We start from the raw sequence: 23,853 nt of genomic DNA, 5'->3' as shown, positions 1-23,853 counted from the left end.
CAGCTCACCTCCCAACTGGGAGCGGGGACCAGGAAGGGAGCAGACAGCTGCAGTCCACCTCCTGGCTGCGTGCCAGGACCAGGAAGGAGGCACCTGCCCCCCCCCAATCCCCAAAATTAATCCATCAAACTCTGCCTATGATTTCTTCACTTAGGCCTAATTTACACTTTTCTTTTCCATTTGCATAAATACCTAAATTTATGAAGCATTATTTCCAAAGTGACCCATTTTTTCCAACCATAAGCTAGTTTCCCTACAAATATTTGCTCACCATTGTTAAAGCACCAACGGTCAATATTTCAATACTCAAAATTCTTGATCAGCTAGTGAAATTACAGATCTGCTGTTATACAACTATATTGTTCCACCTGTAACAGCAAAGTAGTCACTTTGGAGTGTCTTTTATACATGTGCGTTATACCCTCAAAGAAATCTTGAACTGACAGAAAGGAATGAGATTCCACTGTGCTGATTTGGGTAACAACTTATGTGAAAAGCACGGCTATCTTCTGCTAAGCAGAGAACACAAGAAAAACTAGAAAATTCATAAGTTAAAGACATAATGGGATAAGTAGATGCTTTTCCACATGCACCAATATCAAGGTTGCCTTTTCAACCCTTTTTATATTAATCATAATTAAGGGTCTGAAGAGAAAAGTAGCAGTATTAATAGCTGCAGTTTAGATTCATATAGTCAAGATTATTTTTTCTGAAGAGGAAATGGATACAAATTGATAGAAAACATATTTTAAATGACTAACTCCTCATGCTAACACTGAATGTAGGTATGCCCTCTTCATTCTGTGTAGGCAACATTTAAAATAGTAAAGGATACTTTCACTCTGAATTGTATCTAGTTAACCACAGCTAAGCATTTCAGTAAATTTTCTGGTCATATACTTGGAAACAAACAACTCTAAATTAATTTGCCTTGGTAATGTCACCATGCATGTATTCTTTAAAGACATTTGGGCTCGATTCTGGATGACCTCAGCACATTGGTGACCATTTACTCACAAGAGTAGCTCCACTGATGTAAGTGAAACTACTCATACTTCTATACTCCAACACAGTACAGGATCCACAATCTACTCCTTAGACAATTAGGGCATGATCCAAAAACCACTAAAGTCAATAGGGTTCTTTCCATTAACTCCAACAGGCTCTGGATCAGACCATCAACTGACCATTTTGAAATTGCTCTAGATGATATTTAAAACAAGGGTTATTGTAAAACAGCTTGAGATGTACACAAGGAACTGTGCGTGTGAGAAAGAGCATACACAAGTGCAAATCATCAGGTATACGGATGGTCTTTGGACATTATGCTTTTTTAACTGGGGGTAGCTCTGAAAGCTTATTTTTATATAGTTTTTTTTTTTTTTTTTTTTTAATAAAAGTATTTTAGTATATGCTACTATAAACTTAAAATGAGCAGTTGCTAGGTGTTCAAGTCTTCTCACCTAACCATTCAGAATGGATAAATGCATTGTAGGAAAATGCACTGTGGTCTATCAAACAGCTATACGGGCATAAAGACGGCACCCTAGGTTTCCTGTCTGTGTCCATGTTCAGTTTTTTCAGTTTAGAAGTTCAATGTTGCTTTTCTATGGCCAGCCCTACAAACAAAGAATTGAATTGTCTGTTTATGATTTACCCAGAGTAAGGGCTCATCTACACTACAGAGTTTTGTCCACCAAACAGTGGAGGTGTACACACTGAAATGCTCCACCATACAATGTAACTCCCCTGCTATACTGACATCATAAAACCACCTCAACGAGAGGTGTAGGTCTTATGTCGGTATAGTTAGGGCGACACTGTAATAAACCATAAATCCAGTGTGTTTATTAAGACCATGATTTTTGGTGTCCAGCAAAGTTATATATTTACGATCCCAGGCTCATCTTTCAAAGCTGCTGTGCAGGTTTCGTCTGAGGACGAAGACAGAGATCAGGTATGGAGTGATAGTTTTGTGAAAAGTGTTCTTCCTCCCACGGATGACATGGTGTTTTTGTCTTTTATCACTTTTCTGTGTGAGTTCATTTGAGAGCATAGCAACTGTCTGGTTTCACCCACAAATCTGCTAGTGTGGCATTTACTGCACTGGATAAGGCACACCACATATTGTGATAGATATATATAGGACTCATGGGTCCTGAAAGATGTGTTGTGACGGGTACTGATCATCATAGCAATGGAGATAGATCCAAAGGTTTTGCATCTATTGTTATGCCAGGGTCTGGTGCCTGTCTGAGTTGGTGGGTCCTGATTGGTGGGGAGCTTGCTTCTGATGATGGGTACGTCATCCTGAAAGAACTCTTTCCCAAAGCCAGTCTTGTAGCCTTCAAATAATCCCCCAACCTCGTCAAGCTCCCCACAACCAGAACAACCCTTCCCTCCTCACTCAGGCTGAAAGCCATAGTACCGTGCACCAGCGCCAGGGAGTGCCTTATATGCCCTTATATTTCCTTGAGCCAGTCTGCAACATGGACCATAATCTTTCCTACAGTTTGGGATCTAGAAGTCAAGATAGGTTCTTTCCGTCTTACACATCACCAGTAAGATTTTGCAGGCTAAAATCAGTTATACCTATCCAACTCCCAGTGTCTTCAAATTACATCTTCCACTGTTGAGTCTGTGCAAACTGGAGCATGCATAGTAGTAACTGACGGCATACAACCGAAGACAATGGGGGCTGCAAAATGTGACTGGAAGGAGATTTTGGTCTATAAAATTGCACTACCTTGAGCTATTATCTGCACTCTACACACAAAGCTGTATCAGTTTAACTAAAGGTGTCCACTGCAGGGGAGGGGAGACACAATCTCTCTTTAAACCTGACTTTATTACTGTAAGCTTGCACCTGTAAAATGGGGCTGGCCAACACGTGATCTCACACCAAAATAAATGAATTGATTTTAATTCATCCCTTTTATCATTTTGATGCAAGTCTACATCTGGGAACTTATCTTGGAATATTATTATTTTGCTTAAATCTGATCAAAATAGGACAGTTACTCCAAAACAAAAGCTTGTCTGTCCATACTTGAACTGAAATAACAGAAGGTAAGAATTTAAACTGATATAGTTATTTTGGGGCAAGTTTGTCTGTAGACTAATCCTGATTTACAACTGCAAACTACAGAGAGATATGCTAAGTTTGAACTGGCAGCACCTACACAGGGGTTTAAGTTAATTTAAGTTAAACTAGTGCAACTTGTATACAGACAAGCCCTTAAAGTCAGATTCAGTTTCTGGGTTTCCATGGGGATAATAAAAGGCATTATCTGGTCTGTAGTATCTCTGCTGATGTGGCATTTCTATTACTTGTGATGGTATGCAACAAGGAATAAAGCCAGCTTGAAGCAAAACCTGGGCTCTAACCTATATCCCCTGGCAAGAAAGCCTGGATTCGAAGCACATATAAGCTCAAGTTAAAGGGTTATGTGTAGGGAAAGTACATAGTGCTGGGCTAAAACCCATGTAACAGCCTGGGTTAACTCTGCAGTGAAGACACACTCTCAGGGTCCAGGCTAAGTCAACAGCCTCCCTTGATTGGGGCACACCAATTTTGTGGTGGTGGTGGTTCAGGAACACAAACGTGTTTTAGAATTCATAGAATCATTTACTAGCAGCTAGTTAGTACAACACACACCAACTACAGTGATAAAATGCATACTTCTAGCTCGGAGAAATTATTCTGAAGCAGCCCAAGTTGTTATATTTTCTCTTTGATGAGGATCTTAGAGCTCTATTTCTTTAACAGCTGTTTTGCTTAGATAGATGTTACAAAAATCACTTTCTTGCAAAGCATTAACATACGTTTCCCCCCCCCCCACTTAAATACTTGAATTTCAAATGCACCACAAAATGTACTCCCACAGCAGTGCCATATTAGTATAAAACTATTTTAGTTCAATTAAAATGTCTGTCTATCTACTCCAAAAACCTACCTAAACTGCAATTTTCACTTTGAGCACTTCCAACATGTTCTCAGTTTTGTTTTCTTTTATCAGCTTATCAAATCAGGTCCTGCATTCCAACTGTTGGAAAAAAATAGTCATTAACTGCTAGGTAACAGCAGATTTTTCAATTTAAAAAAGAAGATACACACAGTGTGTGTAAATATATTTTGCTATCTGAAACGTCATATTAAAATTCATAATAGCAAAAACCTTCACTGCTTTAAGAGTCGGTTACAACATTTAACTTCCAATATGCAACCCAACACAACTTAAAAAGGATGGAACAAAATTAAGGCTAAAACGTAAAATGCTGTTTCTACATTATAAATGTATTCAAGAGAAGGATGTTCTGGTTCTTCCCCAAATTGCCCCACAATATAAGTAAAAAGGATAACTAACTTTCAGCTGGCAATTAACCAAAGAGTGACCTTATATGGTTGTGATTTACTCTCAAATTGGCTTCATGCCACCTTCCCCACACTTTTTTCCCTTCTTTTTAAGTAGCGTGAGGTAGCAGCAGAAAGCACAATATTTTATCCAGTTGAGCATGTAGTATTCTCAAATTATCCCACCAACTGGAAGTGCTCTGTTACCTCTAGCTTTCAAAATTGGAGCCATTATAGTCAATCGCACAAATCCACATTTAGCCTTTCATAAAAAGTGGATTTTTGACCCACTGAACTGGAACAGCTTCTGTGCAGTTTTTCTGATCTTTGACAAGATACCCCAACAACACAGACATGCCAATCTGATGGTGTGCATCTGCATTCAATTGTTTAACACTAATTGTTCGTAAGTGGGAACTGATTCTCCATTGTTTGCAACCTGATCATTTAAAAAATTGTAACAGTTGTAAGTAAATCAAAAGGTGAATGACTTGGTAATGGGTTGTGAAGCCTTTCACCTCTAAATAATACGTTAACATTTGGATCACACTAATGGAAAGCAAAAGTGGGTCGCCTATGTAAAATGAATTCATAGACTTAACCAAATTCTAGGCAGAGGTGTCTGCATCATGATAGCAGCTACCATAATGTTGTAGTGCAGTGTTGTAGCCTTGTTGATTCCAGGATATTAGAGAGACAAAGTGGTTGAGGCAATATCTTCTATTGGACCATCTTCTGTTGGTCAGAGAGACAAGTGGTTGAGCTTACACAGACCTGAAGAAGACCTCTATGTAAGCCCTTTCAGTCAGACTCGGTGGCATAGAGAATCAATGGCTCTGCAGCACCTGTTTTTTGTTTGGGGGTTTTGATTTTTTTTTGGTTGTGTGTTCTGTAACCAGGACTTCTGACTCTACTGCTGTTAATTCAGCACAGCAGCACTAAAAACTAAAAGCCCAATTCAAACGCCTGGTGTGCTGTTACTCTATTTTAGAAAAGACACACTAGCCATTAGACAAAAGACTAAGAAACCATTTAGAGAGCTTAAGAACAGTTGGAACAATTTCCAAGTTAAATTCCATTCACATAAAATTATTAGAAAAAATTATCAGAGATCCACATTTGTCTCTGTGATTTCCAAATCAACAGACAAATGCAAGCTATGACTTAATTCTGTTCATATTTTCACCCTCTCGCCCTTCTCCATCCTCTCCGTGTCTTTTGTCCTCCTGTTGCATCCTATCTCCTATGCAGACTGTGAGCTCTCCGGAGCAGGGTAACGTGTTTGTTACATGTCTGTACCTCCCTAGCGCAACGGAGCTCTGACTTTGAGTGGGGTTCCTAGATACTACTGTTATACAAATAATAATTAATGAGTTTAATAAAAAGAGCAGCTTTTTATTCAATTAACTCCCCTGCAAAATCTAGCTGGGATTTGAGACAAGCTGTCTCTTTCCTTCTCTCATATCTTCCTCCATAATAAAGATTCTAGTGTCATATTATGCCCTTGATTACACCTGTGTAAACCTTGTGTCTCCACTGAGTTTGTACGGGCCTAACCACCTGTAATTGAAACAATTCTGTTGTTGGTGCACATGAAGAAACAGAATCCAACTTGCCTAAATCAAGCTGATAAGAATGAATGTGAACACAGTAATACATTAAGTAGGAAGCTGACATTTTTTTTTATTTTCCAGAGTTGTTCAACTCTTTTTATCTATTTATAAACAAATATTATGCCAAATCCCCAGACACAAGTCAATTTTAATTTTGGTGGTGCTAGCGGGCATAGCTAGACTTCCAAAAGGCTCAGAAGAACACAATCATGAAAAGGGTTCCTATTATATTTAAAATGACAACTTTAAATTGCATCTAAAACATGTATTATTTAATTTAGCATGATTCATAAAAAAGTGTGTGCTTGGTTACTGAACACCTAAAAAACAAAACTTACCACATTTATACTAAACTAAATACCTATGAAAATAATGTCAAGGTCACATGCAAAAATTTAAGAGTTTTGAAAAAGATAAAACATATGAGAAGTCTAACTTCTACCCATTATTAATGACATCAGGCATTTGAGCAGAATCCTCTATCAACCAATACAATACAATACAGGACACTGAAAAATTGCAGAGACCAGAACTGCTCTATTAGGGTATGTCTACACTGCATACTCCTTATGGTGGCATGTAGAGTACATTACTGCCCTCCCTCCTAATAGGGGTACAAACAGCAGTGTAGATTGTGAGGCACTGCTTAAGCAAGTAGAGATATGCCTGAACACTCTGAATATTTGCCATACAGGTCTCTCTACACGCCCATGCAGTGTCTACACTGCTATTTTTTGCAGCGTAGTACCCCGCTATCTCCCCACTTCCAGAGACTTTCCCCACAGCCTCCTTTCTCCCACAGTCTTTCACTATCGCAGGTAGCTACACAACAGTGTCGACGCAGCCTGCTTTTCACTGCAACATGTAGCTATACATATCCTACATGCCACCAGAGTGGTGTCCAATGTAGACATACCTTTAGAGAATAAAAGAAAGATTTTGCAGTTGTAGCACTGCTATAGGGCCCATAATATCTAGGCGAAAGTTGAAAGAACATTACATTATACAGGTGTAAACTAACAGGACAAGTACAGTAATTCCTCACCAATTTGAAATGACGACTTGGAGAGCCATCAAGTATTACTGAATTTTTCAAGTTAGCAAGTGAACAAACCACAAAAAGTCCTTTCTTTATTTTGATTTATTCTCCAGGCCTCAGTGAGGGCTGGGTCACCACTGTACGAGGCACGATACAAACAGGGAAAAAAACTACATTCGCTGCAAGAATAGCTTACAGCCATAAACAAACAAGTATATTGTGGAACATACTGTAAAAATAATGACATCTTGATAAAATGAGCACTAATGACAGCGCTCTGTTGTAAAAGCTTTCGTCATTTAGTTCTCCTGAAATGATTCTTAGCATAACAACCAAGTATCAAAACAGCACCATACAGAAGGTATTCTGAATCAGAACACAATAGCTGTAGGAATAGTTAAATATATGTGAAGAGTTGTGTACAATTAGAATGCTTACATATACACAAGTCCTCAGGCAGATATATGAGCAGAAGCGCTGTTTGGTAACCTGTATCAATAATTAACATGTTCCTTGGATATGTGGACTACTGTAATTTATAACAGAAGATGTGTCCCACAACACAGACTAGATATATATATTGACTGCACCCTGAGGCAAAGGCTTGGAATGAGTTATTCAATTATGCAGTTACAACCACCAAACAATTTCAGGGTCCCCTCTCTAGTTCTGAGAAGGAAGGGTTTTTATTTTTAAAAACTGATACTGTGCAACTGTTTTACAAATCAACTCAATTTTTTCCACCAAACATCTTAACATCAATTTGAAACATACATCAAATAGTACATACAGGACTTTATTTATTTATTTATTTTTTACACTATAAAAATAATTTTACTGCATCCATGATCACTAAAACCATAAATTGGCTACCAGCAGAATTGTACGGGAACGAGAATTTCTGTTTCACAGGAAATTCTGTGGTTTTGAAACAAATCAGAATGAAAATAAGAACTTAATTTTGTTTTGGGTCAATTGAAATGCTTCAATTTATTTTAATTTTTAAATAACGTAAAATGAAATAAATTTCAAAACAAAATGTCTCAAGACAAAAATCAAAACATTCATTTCTGAAAATGCTGAAATCAAATGTGGTTTTTTTTTTAAATTGATGCATTCTTGTAAAACGGCTAGATTTCAACAACACAGCGTTTTCTGACAGAAAAACTTTTGTTGGAAAATTTTCAAGCAGCTCTATTTATCAAACCTTAATTCTGTCACTGTTTAGCCATTACCTGTTTATGTCTATTGTATACATAAATGCACTGTAATATCTATATCAAATTTAAGATCTCAGCGTAGGTGACTATTCCAAAGCTCTGACATTAGGCACAATACTTTATTATAGTTAGCTTACTTTGTATAATATACAACAAATGCTTTATGTGAAGGGAATTTGTAGTATTATCAAAATGAATTTTTTATATGTATCCTACCATAATTTTTCAGCATCCTGTTCTACCATTTTATTTAGTTAATAGTATTCAATTAAATCCACAGAAATGTATACTCTCTGCATCCTCGTTTTCTAATGCTATTGATTTTAATTGCTAGTCCCCGGTGCATAATTAAGCATTTTATACTCTATCCATCATGTGTAAAGAATACAGTGCAGCCTCCCCAAAATTTGAGCACAACTCTTGAGTGAAGAATTTATTTTTTGAGAATTTACAATAAACCAACTAATTTATCAAATTTTGTATGACAAGTACCATGCAATGGGCAAAATCCTGGTCACATTGACGCAATAAAACTCTCAATGATTTCAAATCAGACCAGGATTTCATCCAAGATGCTTAATATTTTTCCCCAGATGTGTTCAAGAGTTTTGTATACACAAGATAATTTAACTTCATTGGAATACTCAATTAAAAAAACTCCAGAATTCTCTCTCCCCACCTCTTAACATTTGTTAATACGATTTATTTGAATATGCCCATAAAAATCAATTATATTTAATTTTTTACATAGGGTTTAGTATATTTTATGTAATATGTTTTGGCCTTATCATCCAATGAGGATGGATAGTCTCTAGATTGCAGAGAATATTGTTTGATATCACAGGTTTCATTCTGATATCTACCATGTTCCACATGAAAGTACGAAGAAAAAAATAAACTCTATTACATGGCTTAAGATCCAGTTGCAATAACATCTTGCTTCATAGAAAAATGTTTTTCTGAGCTTATATGGTTTTGCTGAAGTGTAAAAAGCTTTCACAAGCCTATACCGAAACTAGCCAGAAAACTAGCAAAGACCATTCCTGTTCTACAGAGAGGAGACATAATCTAGTAATTAAAGCATGGATTTAGGAAAAGAGCAACTTCTAAACTTAAATCCAGCTTTGCCACTGACTGGATGTGTGGACTTGGGGCAAATCATACCATCTTTTTATCTGTTTCCCCAAGTCTAAAATGAAGATAACGGTTATCTGCCCCTCATACGAGGACTGTTGTTTGAAAAGGGCAATACAAGATTTAAGTTTTCACACAAGGCCCTTTCATTCACCCATTCAGAATCAAATATTGAGGTTTTTAAAAGGACTTAATTTTAAATTTTGACATTTTTACCCAAGCTTCTAAACTTTAAAAAAAAAATATTAAAAAAGCCATATAGTATAGAATTTCAAAGAGCTTTGCCTCTTTAATGAGGCATTAAAATACTGTAATACAACAAAAGGGCAACACTGCTAAGTCTCTTAAACCCCTGGACTTACATTATCAGCTTTTATGTGCCTGTCAACACTCAACAGTGAGACGCAATGGGTTTGCTCTTTGCCACAAATTTAAAAGCCAACTAAACTTCTTTCCACCTTCCTGCTGAGAGTTTTAAAACTCCTTGCAAACTGTTGAAGCTTTGACACATCAGCAGCAGATAAATCTACAAAGCCTGCAATGGCCAGATACAGTCTCAATCAACCAAGAGCAAAAGCATGTTGTTACTTCCCATTCTATAACTGCAGTCTCTAGAAATGACAAATTAAAAACAATACCTTTTCGTTCCATACTGCATGCAAGCAAACTCTTCTTCTTTAAAACAATTTATATCTAGTTATCTTTGTCAGACAGACTTATCTAAGTTCCATTTTTGCTATAAAACTTAAGGCCCTTTATCTTCAGTTTTTACTTATTTTTATTGAAAAATTCCAAGATTTTACAAAAGCTATAATTTGGTTTTTACTGATTTTCACCCAAATTTTGAACCACTCAAGTTCATGAAAATACAGATGTTAAGAAATCCAATATAATACATTAGATAGATCTGTTTATTTTCAAAATAAGTTAGTGTAAATGTGAGGCTGTCTGTTAAAGTAAGGCAATGTAATGAAAGATACACACACACCCTCAGGCATGTACATCTGTGTGTACTGTTAATGTACAGTTCATTAAATAAACCACGGCATCAAAGTGCTATTACTGTCAATATTCTCTCTATTTGTTGCTTTTTTCTTTCTACTGCCCCCCAATATTAGCCTCTATATTTACCAAGAAAACTGTCAAGTTAATTTTTTTGTCTTCAATTTCTACCCATTTTTTAAAATTTTTGTATTAAACATTAAAATTGCCTGGGAATTTATCAAGCATAATAAAAGCTGAAAATGAAGGCCCTTTTACATACTTTAAAACTGAAGTGTAAAAAAGAATGTCTGTAGGCAGTTACACAATTTTTAGTTATATATCTAAAATGAGAAGGAAGGGAATTTTCATCTAATGGCTGCAATAAGTTTTATTTTTTCCAATGGTACATGTTGGTTTATTTTGTTGTTGTTATTGAATATTTTGCATCGCTACAACACTCAGAACAGTCCCATAACAGTGTACAAATACCCAGGCATATACCATTTAGACTAAACAAGCAACTGGAAAACAAGAACATTCTAGATTTCTACACAAACAATCAGTGTCAAGATCAATGTGTCTGTGACAAATCCCAAGATGGACGACATGCCTGGGGTATCCTGTTTAGCAGAAAACAGAGTTACTGATTGAAAAACCCTACCTTATACTAATATAAACTAGAATATTCACACAGGTTCCTGAGTATATAGCCAAACAATAACTCACCTAGATCTGGTGGGATTACTTTTCAGCAGTACAGATTAACTGTAATTTCCTAGCAACATCAAACTACATACAGATTTATAACCAACCAGTCATTGAGATACTGCATTATTCAGCAATGCTACAGAGACCAATTCTTTCCCCTTCCTTCTGCTCCCCAATGCTCAACTCTACATTTGAACAATATATGAACACCCTGTTCAACATCTCCAGAGCTGATTCAAAGTATTGATCTTTCTCCCATTCAAATCAACAAAAAAAACTCACAATTAACTTTAATGGTGCAAGATCCAACCATTGAGTGGCAAAGTTATAATACAGCAGTGAAATAATTAACTTAAGATCAACACTTTTTCATAATAATAGAAAAGAAACTCACTTTTTCCTTACATCTTTGTGATAGAAACCAGAAACTATATTTCTTTCCTTACCTGAAGATCTTGTATCCAGTGTATGAACTGCTGTGCATGAGGCATTCCCATCAACCTCCCCCACGTCACCATTTGTTTTAGAAGAGACCATTCCAAAGCATTATGTAGAAGTTGCAAATAAATATTTTTAACTTTCTCTTTTCCTCTTCCCCAGTGTAAATTTGAGGGCCTGCCAACCTTGACTGTGTTCCTTTAATAAGGGCCACAAGACAAAGTTTGGCCTGGGAGGTTTCTTCATCACCATAGGGATGTCAGTAGAGAAAAATTTCAAACAGACAAGTTCTTGAGTTTGAAATAGACCCACCCCGTTGAAAGCTCATTTCTTACCACGAGTCACTAACTCACTTACAATACTTTCCCTCGGAGTTGGAGCATCTACAACATATATCATCATCATGCAGAAGTACGGCAGCCCAATACTTGTAACTTTTAAACAAGAATCCTACATTTGCACATTTTATGCAAAGTTTGGGCATTGTTCTTTTCAACACATCCTGTGACTCTCATTAAAAAAGTCATCATATAACTACCTTCTATTTATTTGAATGGAAGCACATTTCCTTTTGAAATTCCATACTGTGCAGATTCATGTGCTGTGTAAAAACTAAACATAAACCCTGAGGGAAACATCTGTGGTCAGGATAAATAAACCAATAAGAATACAGTTAAAAAGTGAAACTAAACTGATTCAGCATCTGAGTACAGATGAAAGAATTTTAGTTGTTTTGAGATCATTAACTAATTCTCCAAGCAAGTGGAGTTCTGAAAGAGGCAAGAACCTGTAGAATCATAGGCATACCATGAGCTTGGTTTGTTATGATTTGGTGAAACAAAGAACTAACCAGTTTCAATATAGAAGGGGATCATTCGCCATAAGATATGTCTAAAGTGGAAAACACATTGTCAGATCTCTCTCTCTCACTCACACACACACAAACACACACACACACACACACACACAGATTACATATTAGGCGTAAACTGAGTGAAATTAAGGGCAGTAGAACTTTTATTTTTCATTTTATTTCTTTTAACATTTTTAGTGCCCCTCCTAAGCACCGAGCACTTTACAGCTGTTAAAACAAGTAATATTTCACACAGAGAATCAGAAGATCTTTAATAAAATTAGACAACCAAAACACCAATAAATCAAAACATGACTACGGTTTGCTCCATTGACTACAAGATCAAATGCAGCTTTTTAAAAAACATTTACCTCAAACAATGGCAATAGTGGATCTTCCTATTTTAAATGGAAGGATGGGTGAATCGGTGGGTGCATATTAACATGAAACAAAGGGTGCTTGCATTAAGGGGGTCACCAGGTACTCAGTTCAGAAGAGACAAAGAACCACTGCCACTGTCCCTCTGTCCCAAACTGTTCACTCACTGACACTACTAAGAACAGAGACATACTGTTAATTGAGTGTATATTAATATAAAAGTCTGGAAGTAGCAATTTTAAAAAAATTTACTCTGGCCACTTTTACAGTGTACTTTCTTACACTTTTAAGAAAAACTTTCTAAGGTGCAGCCCACTCAAAAGTTATTCACAGCTGCTATTAGTATATTTTTCTTCCAAACAGACTGGTAACATGCACCTTGGTAATTAGTGCTACAGATGTCAGAAGCTATGTGGTTTCTAAAAGTAAACAATCCCAATGACCATGGTGTAAAGTGACATGTGTTTCTTATGGAGTTATCAATGTAAACCTCTCCCCTCAAAAGAACAGCCCAGATTTTCAGTGGGGTAGGGTTTATTACAGAGAAAGAATTAAAAATTAAAATTAAAAATTTGAAAATCTAGCCAATTTAAACAAAAAAATACTTAAAGAAACCTTGGGCCATGCATTTCCTCAAGTCCTGCAATTTTTTGAGCGTGGTTTTACAATCATTTACCACTGCAGCCCCTGTTGGTATGTGAAAGATTCACACAAGCAAAGGAAGAAAGTGACTCTACAGAGGAAACAGTGAAAAGAATGGTATAGAAAATGAAGTCAAGTGCACAAAATAAACTGGGGGACAAAAAACCAAAACAGGACAAATTCCTTTGTTCTAATAGCTTTCAGTTATAAACACCGTAGGTAGTTTTTGTAATGATAGATGATAAAATATTTTTACGCAAAAGTCTGATTTTTAAGTTGACCATGTCCCTTTAACTTTGTACATTTCAATTCTCAAAAATAGCAAGTCTTACCAAAAGTAACTTCTCCTTCACCAGTTTTGTCAAACAGCTGAAATGCCACCATGAACAATGCATCTGGAGCACATAGGACTGATTCAAATGCCACAAATTCTTGAAAAGATATCAGCCTGCAAATAAGACAAGTAAAAAGAGTGAAACCAGTAACACACAGAAAATGTAACCACAATTTAGACACTATGCAAGGCTAAGCATAACTAAAGTATTGACTGAAGAATGGTACAAGATATTCTCACTGCTACATATTGCAAAATATATTAGTACAAGGGTTGTCAATTGCAGTTATACCAGTGGATAGAAATAACTCTTTGGTGACAGCACAAAGTCCTTTTTCACTAGCAATTCACAGCACAGTGTAAAATTACAAAACAAATCAGATGCTTTTGAAAATCCCACCCAAAGTGACTGAGGAGCATGAGTCCCATTAATTTTCAATGGGACTATGTCATTCAGGCACTTTAAAAAGCTCACCCTTTAAGACCTAAATACTGTTATTCATTTCAAAGGGGACTAAGCAAAATGTGTTATCTGTATGCTAGTAACACACTAGTAACCCACTGCAGCCCTAGAGTATGGCACATAAAGCCACAATACTTCAAACATTAACCTGGGTCACCTATCAAACCACAGATCAGTACCAAGAAAATTGTTTATCCAAGTTCATTAGTAGTCAGGTTCCCAATCTACAGTGTATTCAAAGTGCAGAGACACAAGCGGAAGTGTCTTTCCTCCACTCAATTCAAACACAGTAATAATGAATTAGGTGTATAAATATCTCCTCTTTTTCCTCTGGCATTTCTGACCAGACTCTGGTGGATTCAGACTTCTCTGGGTTGCAGCTCATGGTCAAAATGAGGGATCACCAACTTCCTCTTGATACGGTAGGAGATGATGGGCTGACCCCTCTTCTCTTTCTGTTTCTTCCTAAAAGTCTGGAAGGCACAGCCTAGAGCTTCCTTCAAATTTGGGCAGCAGTGTAGTGGATGCTAGGGATGTTTCTTGTTAGTATTAACTATGTCCACGTGCAAAGTGAGGAGAAGGCACCCACGTATAGCTTCAATAGGACTGGTCTGAGGGGCACATTTTGGTGCATGAGAGCTGATGAAATTCAATGTGGACAAATGCCAAGTTATGCATATGAAAAGAAGCAACACTCACAGGGATTACTGACTATAAATTAACTGTAACCCCAGCTCTTTTTGCTCAGTATATCAATGTGGATAGCTCTATTAAAACATCCACTCAATATGCAATGGTGGGAAAAAAGCAAAAACATTAGGATAATAAAACCAAGATATCAACTGATGGTATGGTGTGTATTTCCAGTCATCCCATTTTAAAAGAACTGTAACATAAACAAAAAGAATCCAGAGACCAGCAGTGAAAACAATCAAAGGCATGGAGCAGCTGCCTTACAAGAAGGATATGAAAAGACAAAAAATGTACAGTTTTCAGAGGAGGAAAAAAGAGGACACATGATACAAAATAAGAATGGTTTTGGAAAGGCCAAACTGCTATCCTATTTACTCTGCCTCAAAATACAAGAACAAAAGGACATTCAATGAAACTGATAAGGGAAAAAAACTGAAAAAAGCCAGAAATAATAATCAAATTAACTTTTAGAATAAGACAAAGATGATAATAGGATTTTAAAAATTAGATACTTATAAGTATAGGGAGATTACCAAAAGACCCATTACAATTTATAAAGGATAACTACCTATGCTTCAGTGCATAAACCACCCACTAACCAACATATTACACAAGAATAAGAATAAATTATTGCATAATGGTCTGTTATGTAGTTTCTTCAAACTTTCTCTGAAACACCCATTGTCAGAGAAAAGATAATGGTGATCCATTGGTGTGATCTAGTATGGCAATATTTACTCTTAAAATATAACCTTCAATTCTTCAAACCCAAAGTAATAAAGAGGTGTTACTTGTGTACTTGTTTTTTACAATCTAAGCAAAATACATAGAACTTAAACGATTAATTATTATCCATTATTATTTGTTAGGTGTTGAAAATGTCTTAGATATTGAACAAGACAAAATGAAAATAGTTCCTGTTCCAAAGAGCATGCAGCTTAAGCAGGATGGACAGAGTAGACAGAATGCAGTCAAAGCCCACAGGAAGGAATGCTAGATTTTTTTAAAATCATTACTCATATTGCAGTTGACTCATTTTTGGAGGCTCTGCAGAAGAAGCAATTCTTTAAAGGGGATTTCACTGAGAGAAAGAGCCATCTTGGAGATGAGTAGGCAGGGCATTTTGTGCCTCAGGGAAAGCATGAAAAAGGCTTAAAAATGGTTGTAAAAGAAAACCAGACAAACAGGTTTGAGGCTAGCATAATGGTGCAAGGAGGGAACGGGGCAGATCTGTAAGAAAACTGACTACCCATACTAGAAAGAAAAATATCTATGAACTCTATAAAAAGTCCAGCCCACAAAAGCAATGATGGAATTTAGCAATGGACATGCAGCTGCTTTACATCCTCAAATAGTGACCAGTATTATTCCATGCAGAAGGCAGGGTAAAAGCCTAACATCATGTTGGACTTGTTAATGTATATAAAACATGCAATGCTAGTAAGGGTACCGTAGTTACAGAACCTGACAACATGTACACGTTTGTGTATCAGACTAGGATGTGATTAATAAGATTCCAGGTATTAAAGGCTGCAGCAGGGTTTGGGTTTTTTTAATTTGGGAACCATTCTCTGTCAGTACTTTCAAGTAATAAAAACCCCAAATAAGTCTGAAATAGAGGATTAAAATAACCTGCATACATTTTTAAAAAACAATTATTCATGGTTACGGGAAGATTAAAGTGCACAAATGTGATGTTCTAGCTAGATATTACAGAAGAGACATTAATATCTGCTGTGCCAGCTGAATTCAAATTAACCCAATTTTTACATGTTAATTAAACCAGCTATTTCCTTCTTATTGTATTTTTGCTCCCTAAGCAGGCTAGCCTACTAGTGATTCCCAACAGATCTACTCTAACAACGACGTATTCATTTACTTCTATTATGACCATACAATACAGTAACTGAGCAGTAATTTTTCACAGTCAATTACACGTGGTTCTTAATGCTTAAAGATGCTGAAATAATGCATACTACATAGCCATATGCTCAAAGCTCTATACTGCATAAGGCCAGTTGCCTGGGTAACACATTTTCTTTCTGGTTTAGCATAACCTTTCACTGAATATCATTAGGTGTCATTAAACAGCAGATATTAACAAGAACTGCAATACACTACTTAAGTTATTTTACCTACATAAATAAGTATTCATTTATAACATGAAAGGCTACACAGAGAAAATTCTAATAATCCCTGTATTTTAATGAGGCAAAGAGAAAGTACAAAAATGATTACAAATTGTAAGTGAAACACACATTTTATTTAACTGGTTAAAATCTTTCTCCAACACTCTACCGCATTAACATTGGCAATTCTGTTATATAACTTACTCAGGAAGGAATGAAATCTTAAATTTTAACACACGTACACAGTAGTTACAACCTAAACCCACCCACTGGGTTTGGTACATCAAAACCACTATTTATACTGCTTCCCTATCTATCTATCCATGCTTTTATATTGGTGCTCATCACTGTAGAATCTGGGTCTCAAATAGTTGCAAAGCTTTTCCACCAGAAAAGTCCACGTGCAATCATACAAAGGAAAAGCCATTACCTTCTGTAATAATACATACAAATGCAATGATGAAGAGGTTTCTTAAGTAATCAATGCATATGTTTTACTGTATCAGCAATTTAAGCATGATAACAATGAGACACAAATTGAAGCTACCTCTATTATTTTATTCTCCAATCTAGGTAATCTAAGTATACTGGTGCATTAGAGATAAATTTATATCCAAAAATAATGGAAAATGCTGACATTCCAAGTGTTATTTTTGAATAATTTGTCCTTTCTAAAAATAAAGCACACAGAACTTCTCAGTGAAGTGTGTTAGTTATTGCAGTCCAAAATAATTAAGATGTACATTAAATACTTATTTCATTACACAGGCGTTTAAAATACAACAGCAGACAAAAATACATTATGTTACAGGAGGCAGGATGGAGAACTCCTGGACTGCTGCTGATATCCCTTGGTACATACCAAGGTATTGTTGGAAGAGATTTCTAATCCAATTTGAGCAAATCCAATTATTTTAAAATTCAGAAGAGGGATCCGTGAGAGGAACTCTGTTACAGGATTCCCTGGCAGAGAGACACTGTCCTGATGTGGGGACAGAACTTTCTCCCCAGGAAAATGGGGGAACCACAAGAGGCCAAGGCTGTCTTTGTGGAAACCTGGGATCTTTGCTGCAGCAGCTGTAGCCACCCTCAACTCCTTTATTCCTGGCTGCGTGGCTCTACAACAAGAGAACTCTGTCCATGGCTGCAACCGGCAAGTCATGTAAAAGACAATATAGTCTGAGGCTGCATTCCCTTTTCCAACTAAATTCGGGGGGAAGCAGGAGACAGTGCGTTTCCCGCAGAACCCTGTCCATTTCTTCTGTTCAGTCCACCCAGTCTCCATGCCTACACCAGTTCCAACATGCAGCGCACAGGCCACAAGATCCAGAGTTGAAGGGACAGCACCAAAGAGTTACCTGAGCCTCCCCATCTGCACAAAAGGGAGAAAACCATGTGAAGCGCTGTGCACAGATCTCAGGGTTGTAGGTTGGGCCTGATGTTTTAAAGGCCTCTCCAACTCTGGGGTAAAATGTCCTTAGCAACCAAAGATGTTTCTGCTACTGAGTCAGGAGCTGCTTCATGGTCCTTCTTGTCTGTCTGTCTTAGCATCCACCATGGTAGTATCGAAGCTTCTCTTGATAAGTGAGACTGCACTTGCCCATCCTGAGGGCCAGCTGCTCCTTAGCACTGGAATGAGGATCTGCAGGCAATGGAATGACTGCCACAATGCTTCTAGAACACATTTATGTGGACACCCAACACCTTTGCACTTGTACATTTCACAGCAGTTAAAAAGGACACCAAAATTAACTCTCAGTTCCTTCTGCAAGGTACGTTCCCTGTAGATGGCCTGTGTTATACTGGAGATCAGACTAGATGATATAATGATCCTTTCTGGCCTTGGAATCTAGGAACGTTCATAAACCAGTCAAAAACCTGAGCTAGCAGCCTTGTGCTTTTCCCAGAAGCTTGCAGAACTGAGCTTTGAAAGGATGCCAGGATGGAGTGAGTTTCAGAAGAGAAGACCACCTGTTGCCAGTCCTAGAGAATTTCACTACAGGAATCAAAGGCAAGAGTGAGCCAAGCAGAACATGATTGCTTTAGGCTGGAGATCCCAGTGGGCTTTAATCATCATCAGAAAGGTGCATGAATGCTTGGGCACACGTGGCAGAACAATCCTGTTACATGGTGCTACGGGGAGATACCAAATCTTTTTCACTTTCCAAACCACCTCCATTTTTTCCACAGAGTGATATGGCAGCAAAGACAGAGGAAAGACTAGAAAAATTCAAGAGATTCTCCAAAGACATGCTAAGGGCATGAAAATCCTCAGTGGCTGGTTGCTGCTAGTTGATGCAGAGAGAAGCCCCATCCCCTCTAGATTAGTGGCCATTGAAACACAAGCAAAAGCACAAATACCTGAACTAAAATTAATACAAAACTCCAGTAGTGAAAGGGCAATATACCACTGAGTCATGAAATCCCAATTTGTTGATGATTTAACATAGAAAAATGAAAGCTGTAGCCTCCATTAAGGTAGGATAAAGTTATGTATTATACTCACAATCTTCCTGTTACAAAATGACTTTGAAGAGCCACAATGTAGAAAAAGCTGCCTTAAAACATCAAATGAAGAGAAGAGTGGTGGAAGCCTGGAAAGGGTTTATCATTTCCAGTTATAATCCATTTAAAGCCGTCCTCAGCACATTATAGTTAAGTAACCATTTAAAGAATTCTTTCCCAGAGATGGCAATTATCACGTTAACTTGTCTGCAAGGTCCACGGTGCCTAACCATAGGAAGTTTGGGAGGGTCAGTTGGGCAGGAGAAAGGGCACAAAATGAACATGAAAGCACTTGGTTGTATGGGCTTATGCTGGAAAGAGTATGCATTTTCTAGTCACACTTCATTTTTATCATATTTTACTCCACATAATCATTATGCAGCCCTGCTACATAAGTCGTTCCTCACATTTTAAACACACAACTATGGACTTAAGGATTTTAAATTTTTCTAAAGATCTTGTAAAGGCAGAGTTTGAAAAATCCATTCACCTGCAGTGAGGCAGCAGCCTGCCTGGGCAAGTATCAACAGCAGAAGCTATGATTACATTACAGAATAAAAAAGGAGGGAAGGCTAACCTTGATTGTTTGCAAAGTCAACCTTCTCAATGTGAATCCCGTGTAAACCATCTTAAATGTCTTCCCAAATCTGAAATAGACTGCTCCAAAACCTTGATTGCTGCTCAAGAGATCTGCTAAGCAGCAGCAGCAAAAACAGATCAGAACTTTGTAAGTTTTCACTAGTATTATTCAGAACCATGTAGGGTAACAGCAAAGGTGTCTCTTGCTTCCATCAGACCTTCTCTCTCTTCCACTCACCTTCTTCCACCCTCTCTCCTACCCTCTGCCCCAACTTTATTTTATTTGGTGACCATGATCAAAAAAAGAAGAAATTAAAAAGTAGTGATAAAGTCAAGAAAAGAGGAGGGAGTGACAAAGGCAAGAGAGGTCTATTAAGTTTAAAAATATAATTTAGTAAATACAAAGTTGATTAGCAACAGGACAATGAAGTACAGTGCATTGTGGAAGAAACAAAGCTTCACTCTGCGTTTTAGTTGAGGCTCATCAGAGATCTGAGACTCTTATTATTTTAAAAACACAAGCATATGCAAGGGGAGAGCCACTGACAGGGTTGTCTCTGGTCAGTAAAGGGTCTCCGCCCTCAGGCAGATTTTAACATATTTATAACAGTGTTAGAATTACAGCATTCATTCTTCTTATCATTAGTCAAGGTTAAAGACATTGGCAAACTGCAGTACAAGCATTTTCAGCTAAGACAGTTGATATTTTTTCAGCACGTTTACATTCTTTTCTTCTGCACTGTCTCACTCTCTGTTTTACCCCATCCCTTTACCCATAAGACATACTTTTCTTGACCAAAGTTTAAGGCCTAGGCAGTTTACTTCAACAGCATAATAGAGTACAACTGTTTCATTCTTTTTACTGCAGAGATGCACACAGTGTTTTTCACTCCAGCTGTAAACTTATTGCTTTGGCTGGTACATTCTAGATACATTTTTCAAGCCCTATGATAAGGTGTTCTCTGCTTGTTACACTCTGATGAATATTGAAGGCTTGCTTGTCTCTTTATGAATTGAGTTTTAGGTCAGGTTCATGAGCAGTTTCTTGAAGTGCTATACAATACAGATGAATAAGCAGTGATGAGATAAGATTCTCTTAAAAGGAGAGTTTATATACTTTCTAAACTCACTAAATTAGAATGAAAAAACACAAGACATACCCATCCTTGGTCTGATCCACCACACCTCCCAGGAGCTGTACAGTATTTGGATTGGGCACGCCATCTCCTATTATTCGCAGGTACCGCGTGATAAAGTCATTAGGAGACATGAAAAATTCTCCATTTTTTTCAACACTTGCATACTGTGAAAAAAGAAAGAATATATATTTAGAGTTTCAGATGAATTCTTCTCTAAACAATTGATACTTATGGCATTTCAGCAGCATCCATAAGCTCCAATCAGCATTGGGCCACTGTGTTGAACATATACATACTAACAGACTATTCTTGCTGCAGAAGGGTTTACAATCTACATTAAAACAAGATGCAACAAGTGAGTGTAAAACAACTGAAGGGGGTAGAGAAGATATAAGAGTAAGAGATACAGGAATACACTAGTCACGAACACAGTAAGCAGGTTTCAAGTAAAAAGATATAAAAATGCAGTAATACTAACAATATCAGTAATTTTCTTATATATTTAGCCTAGAAATAGTATCTAATTCTGCAATAAAGTCTTGATTCAGGAAGGCACTTAAGAAGTGTGTGTTTAACTTCTATTGACTTCCACAAGTTTTAAGAATGTGCTTTAATGATCTTCCTAAATAAGGACCATTTTCTGAACCAAGACTTAAGTGTTTTGACCAACAGGCAGATAGTACATGGTATTTTAGGTCCAAGGAGATGCAAGTGGCTCTTGTTTATTTTTTATTTCATTCCTTAATTTGCAAAAACTACAAAATACTTTAAGAGTGTAATACAGGTAACAAAACAAGGTTTAAAAAGGTGTAAATGATCAATATAGAAGAAAAACCCACAAAGTGACTTTATACAAACAGTCAAAAGGGTATGCATAAATCTTAGTTTACTACTTCATTTCCACCTCCCCAGGCACAGAAATATGCATTAGCTACTAATATCCCACCATTTTGGCATATAAACTTTGGACTACTGAGTGCACTAAAACAACTCTGTCCCGAAAGAGCATTTCCAGACAAAGAAAAACGGTAAAATTAGTCACACTCAGTCAAAGCCTGCTCCCTATGTTGCTTCCTTGCAGTTTTCTTCCATAGATAAACCCACCCCAACGTCTAATGGAACATGACAAGAAGTCTTCAACCGGACCCTGGTCATAAAAGCAGATCCTTAAGTAGCCTGAGGTTAGCAGGAAACAAAGTCTGAAATTCAGATATTGTACTGTGAATGTTCTTCCTTTCTGAGTGAGTCATTTTACTAGCATACGGAACAGAGTTTTTTCTCTTACTTAAGATTTTATCTTTTGTTTTTAAAAAAACTCATCCATGGTTTATTCGTGTAAAAGTTGTAAGTCGTAATGAAACAATGACGGTCCTGGAGAACACAATCAATAGCAGGAATACTTAAATAGGATTTATGCAGAAAATTTAGAAATATAAATAAGAGGCTAGAAATCAGAAAGGGCCTGATTTTCCCCACACCTGTTCATGCAGAGTTGTAACCTTAGGCCTTGCCTATGCAGAAAAATTTACAAGTATAGCTATTCCAGAATAACACCCCTGTGAGGACACTATTCTGGAATAAATTATTTTATTCCAGAATAATTATCCACAAAGCGAATTTTTCCTCCTATTGCATTTTCCTCTTCCATTAACCTTCTCATGGGAGTTGTAATGAGGGGAGAAGGAAGGAGACAAAAGTTCCCCCCTTTAAAAAAAAGGACACACACACACACACACACACACACACACACACACACACACACACACACACCAAAATGCCTGTGATGAAAGGAAAAGAACAAGAAAAGCAATAATAAACATGCTCTAACTGTACTGGCCTACCTCCCCCCAAGCTCCAGAAAAGTCACTCAGCATTACACAGGAAGATAATAAATACAGTATGTTTGACATCAGTTTATTTCCTTTCCCTGTGCAATGCTGAATTAAGCCCAGAGAGCCTCCAAAAGAAAGGAAAAAAATGTGAAAGAAGAAATAAAAAATACAGAAGTAGAGACCTCATGCATTTAAAAACAGGAGACCCAGAGCTCCCACACAGCAGCAAAGTAACAGACATCGATGACTTTATGCCCTTCTTTATGTTTCTGTTAACATGCAGCATACAACCCCTGCAACAGCACGAGTTATGGCCAAACATATGAGCTCCCAGAGATCCCAATCAACAGGGTTCAAGTACTTTGACATTAAAATTTGACATCACCTATAAGATCTTACTCTTCCCCAAATATATTAATACCCCGATCTAGATCATTTTGTGTTAATATGCAACATGTATAAAAGTAAATATGGTCTTATTCCTCAAATCAACTATAAAAAGTTTTAGGAGGAAAAAAGATTAACACGATGGTAAAGGAAAAATCTAGGCAATATTTATGACACCATATGTTTGCTTCAAGGAAAACAGATCCATACCAGGACAACAAACACACTGAACAGGAAAGAAAGTTGTTAAATTGCTTTTTTTTTTTTTAAATGAGATAAAACATTGCTACAACTAGAGCATTCCCCATACTGAAGTAATAATATAGATTAGGTGTCTATTGCTATTCTGTGGTGTACTTCAAAGATATGCATTCTGTTTTACATTGCTGTGCCTCTTACCAGGGGAAGGAAACCACCAGTTCTCATTTC

The 23,853-nt window shown here is 37.0% G+C and overlaps 1 protein-coding gene across 4 annotated transcripts in view; it reads right to left on the bottom strand.

Moving 5' to 3' along the window:
- Window positions 1-23,853, bottom strand: part of SLC25A13 (solute carrier family 25 member 13) — a 124,596-nt gene that overhangs the window by 63,525 nt on the left and 37,218 nt on the right. For all 4 annotated transcript variants that reach the window (XM_067562152.1, XM_067562155.1, XM_067562157.1 and 1 more), the window contains 2 exons: window positions 21,227-21,369; window positions 13,696-13,811 (listed from right to left, as the gene is read on the bottom strand). In XM_067562152.1, the coding sequence (XP_067418253.1) occupies window positions 13,696-13,811; window positions 21,227-21,369 (259 nt within the window). The remainder of the gene's footprint in view (window positions 1-13,695; window positions 13,812-21,226; window positions 21,370-23,853) is intronic.

This window comes from Emydura macquarii, unplaced genomic scaffold (genome assembly GCF_026122565.2).
Source record: "Emydura macquarii macquarii isolate MOO-44397 ecotype Brisbane River unplaced genomic scaffold, CSIRO-AGI_Emac_v2 contig_2422, whole genome shotgun sequence".
Taxonomy (NCBI): Eukaryota; Metazoa; Chordata; order Testudines; family Chelidae; genus Emydura; species Emydura macquarii.
The sequence above is the reverse complement of the archived record's forward strand: the minus strand, read 5'-3'. Positions and strand labels throughout refer to the sequence as shown.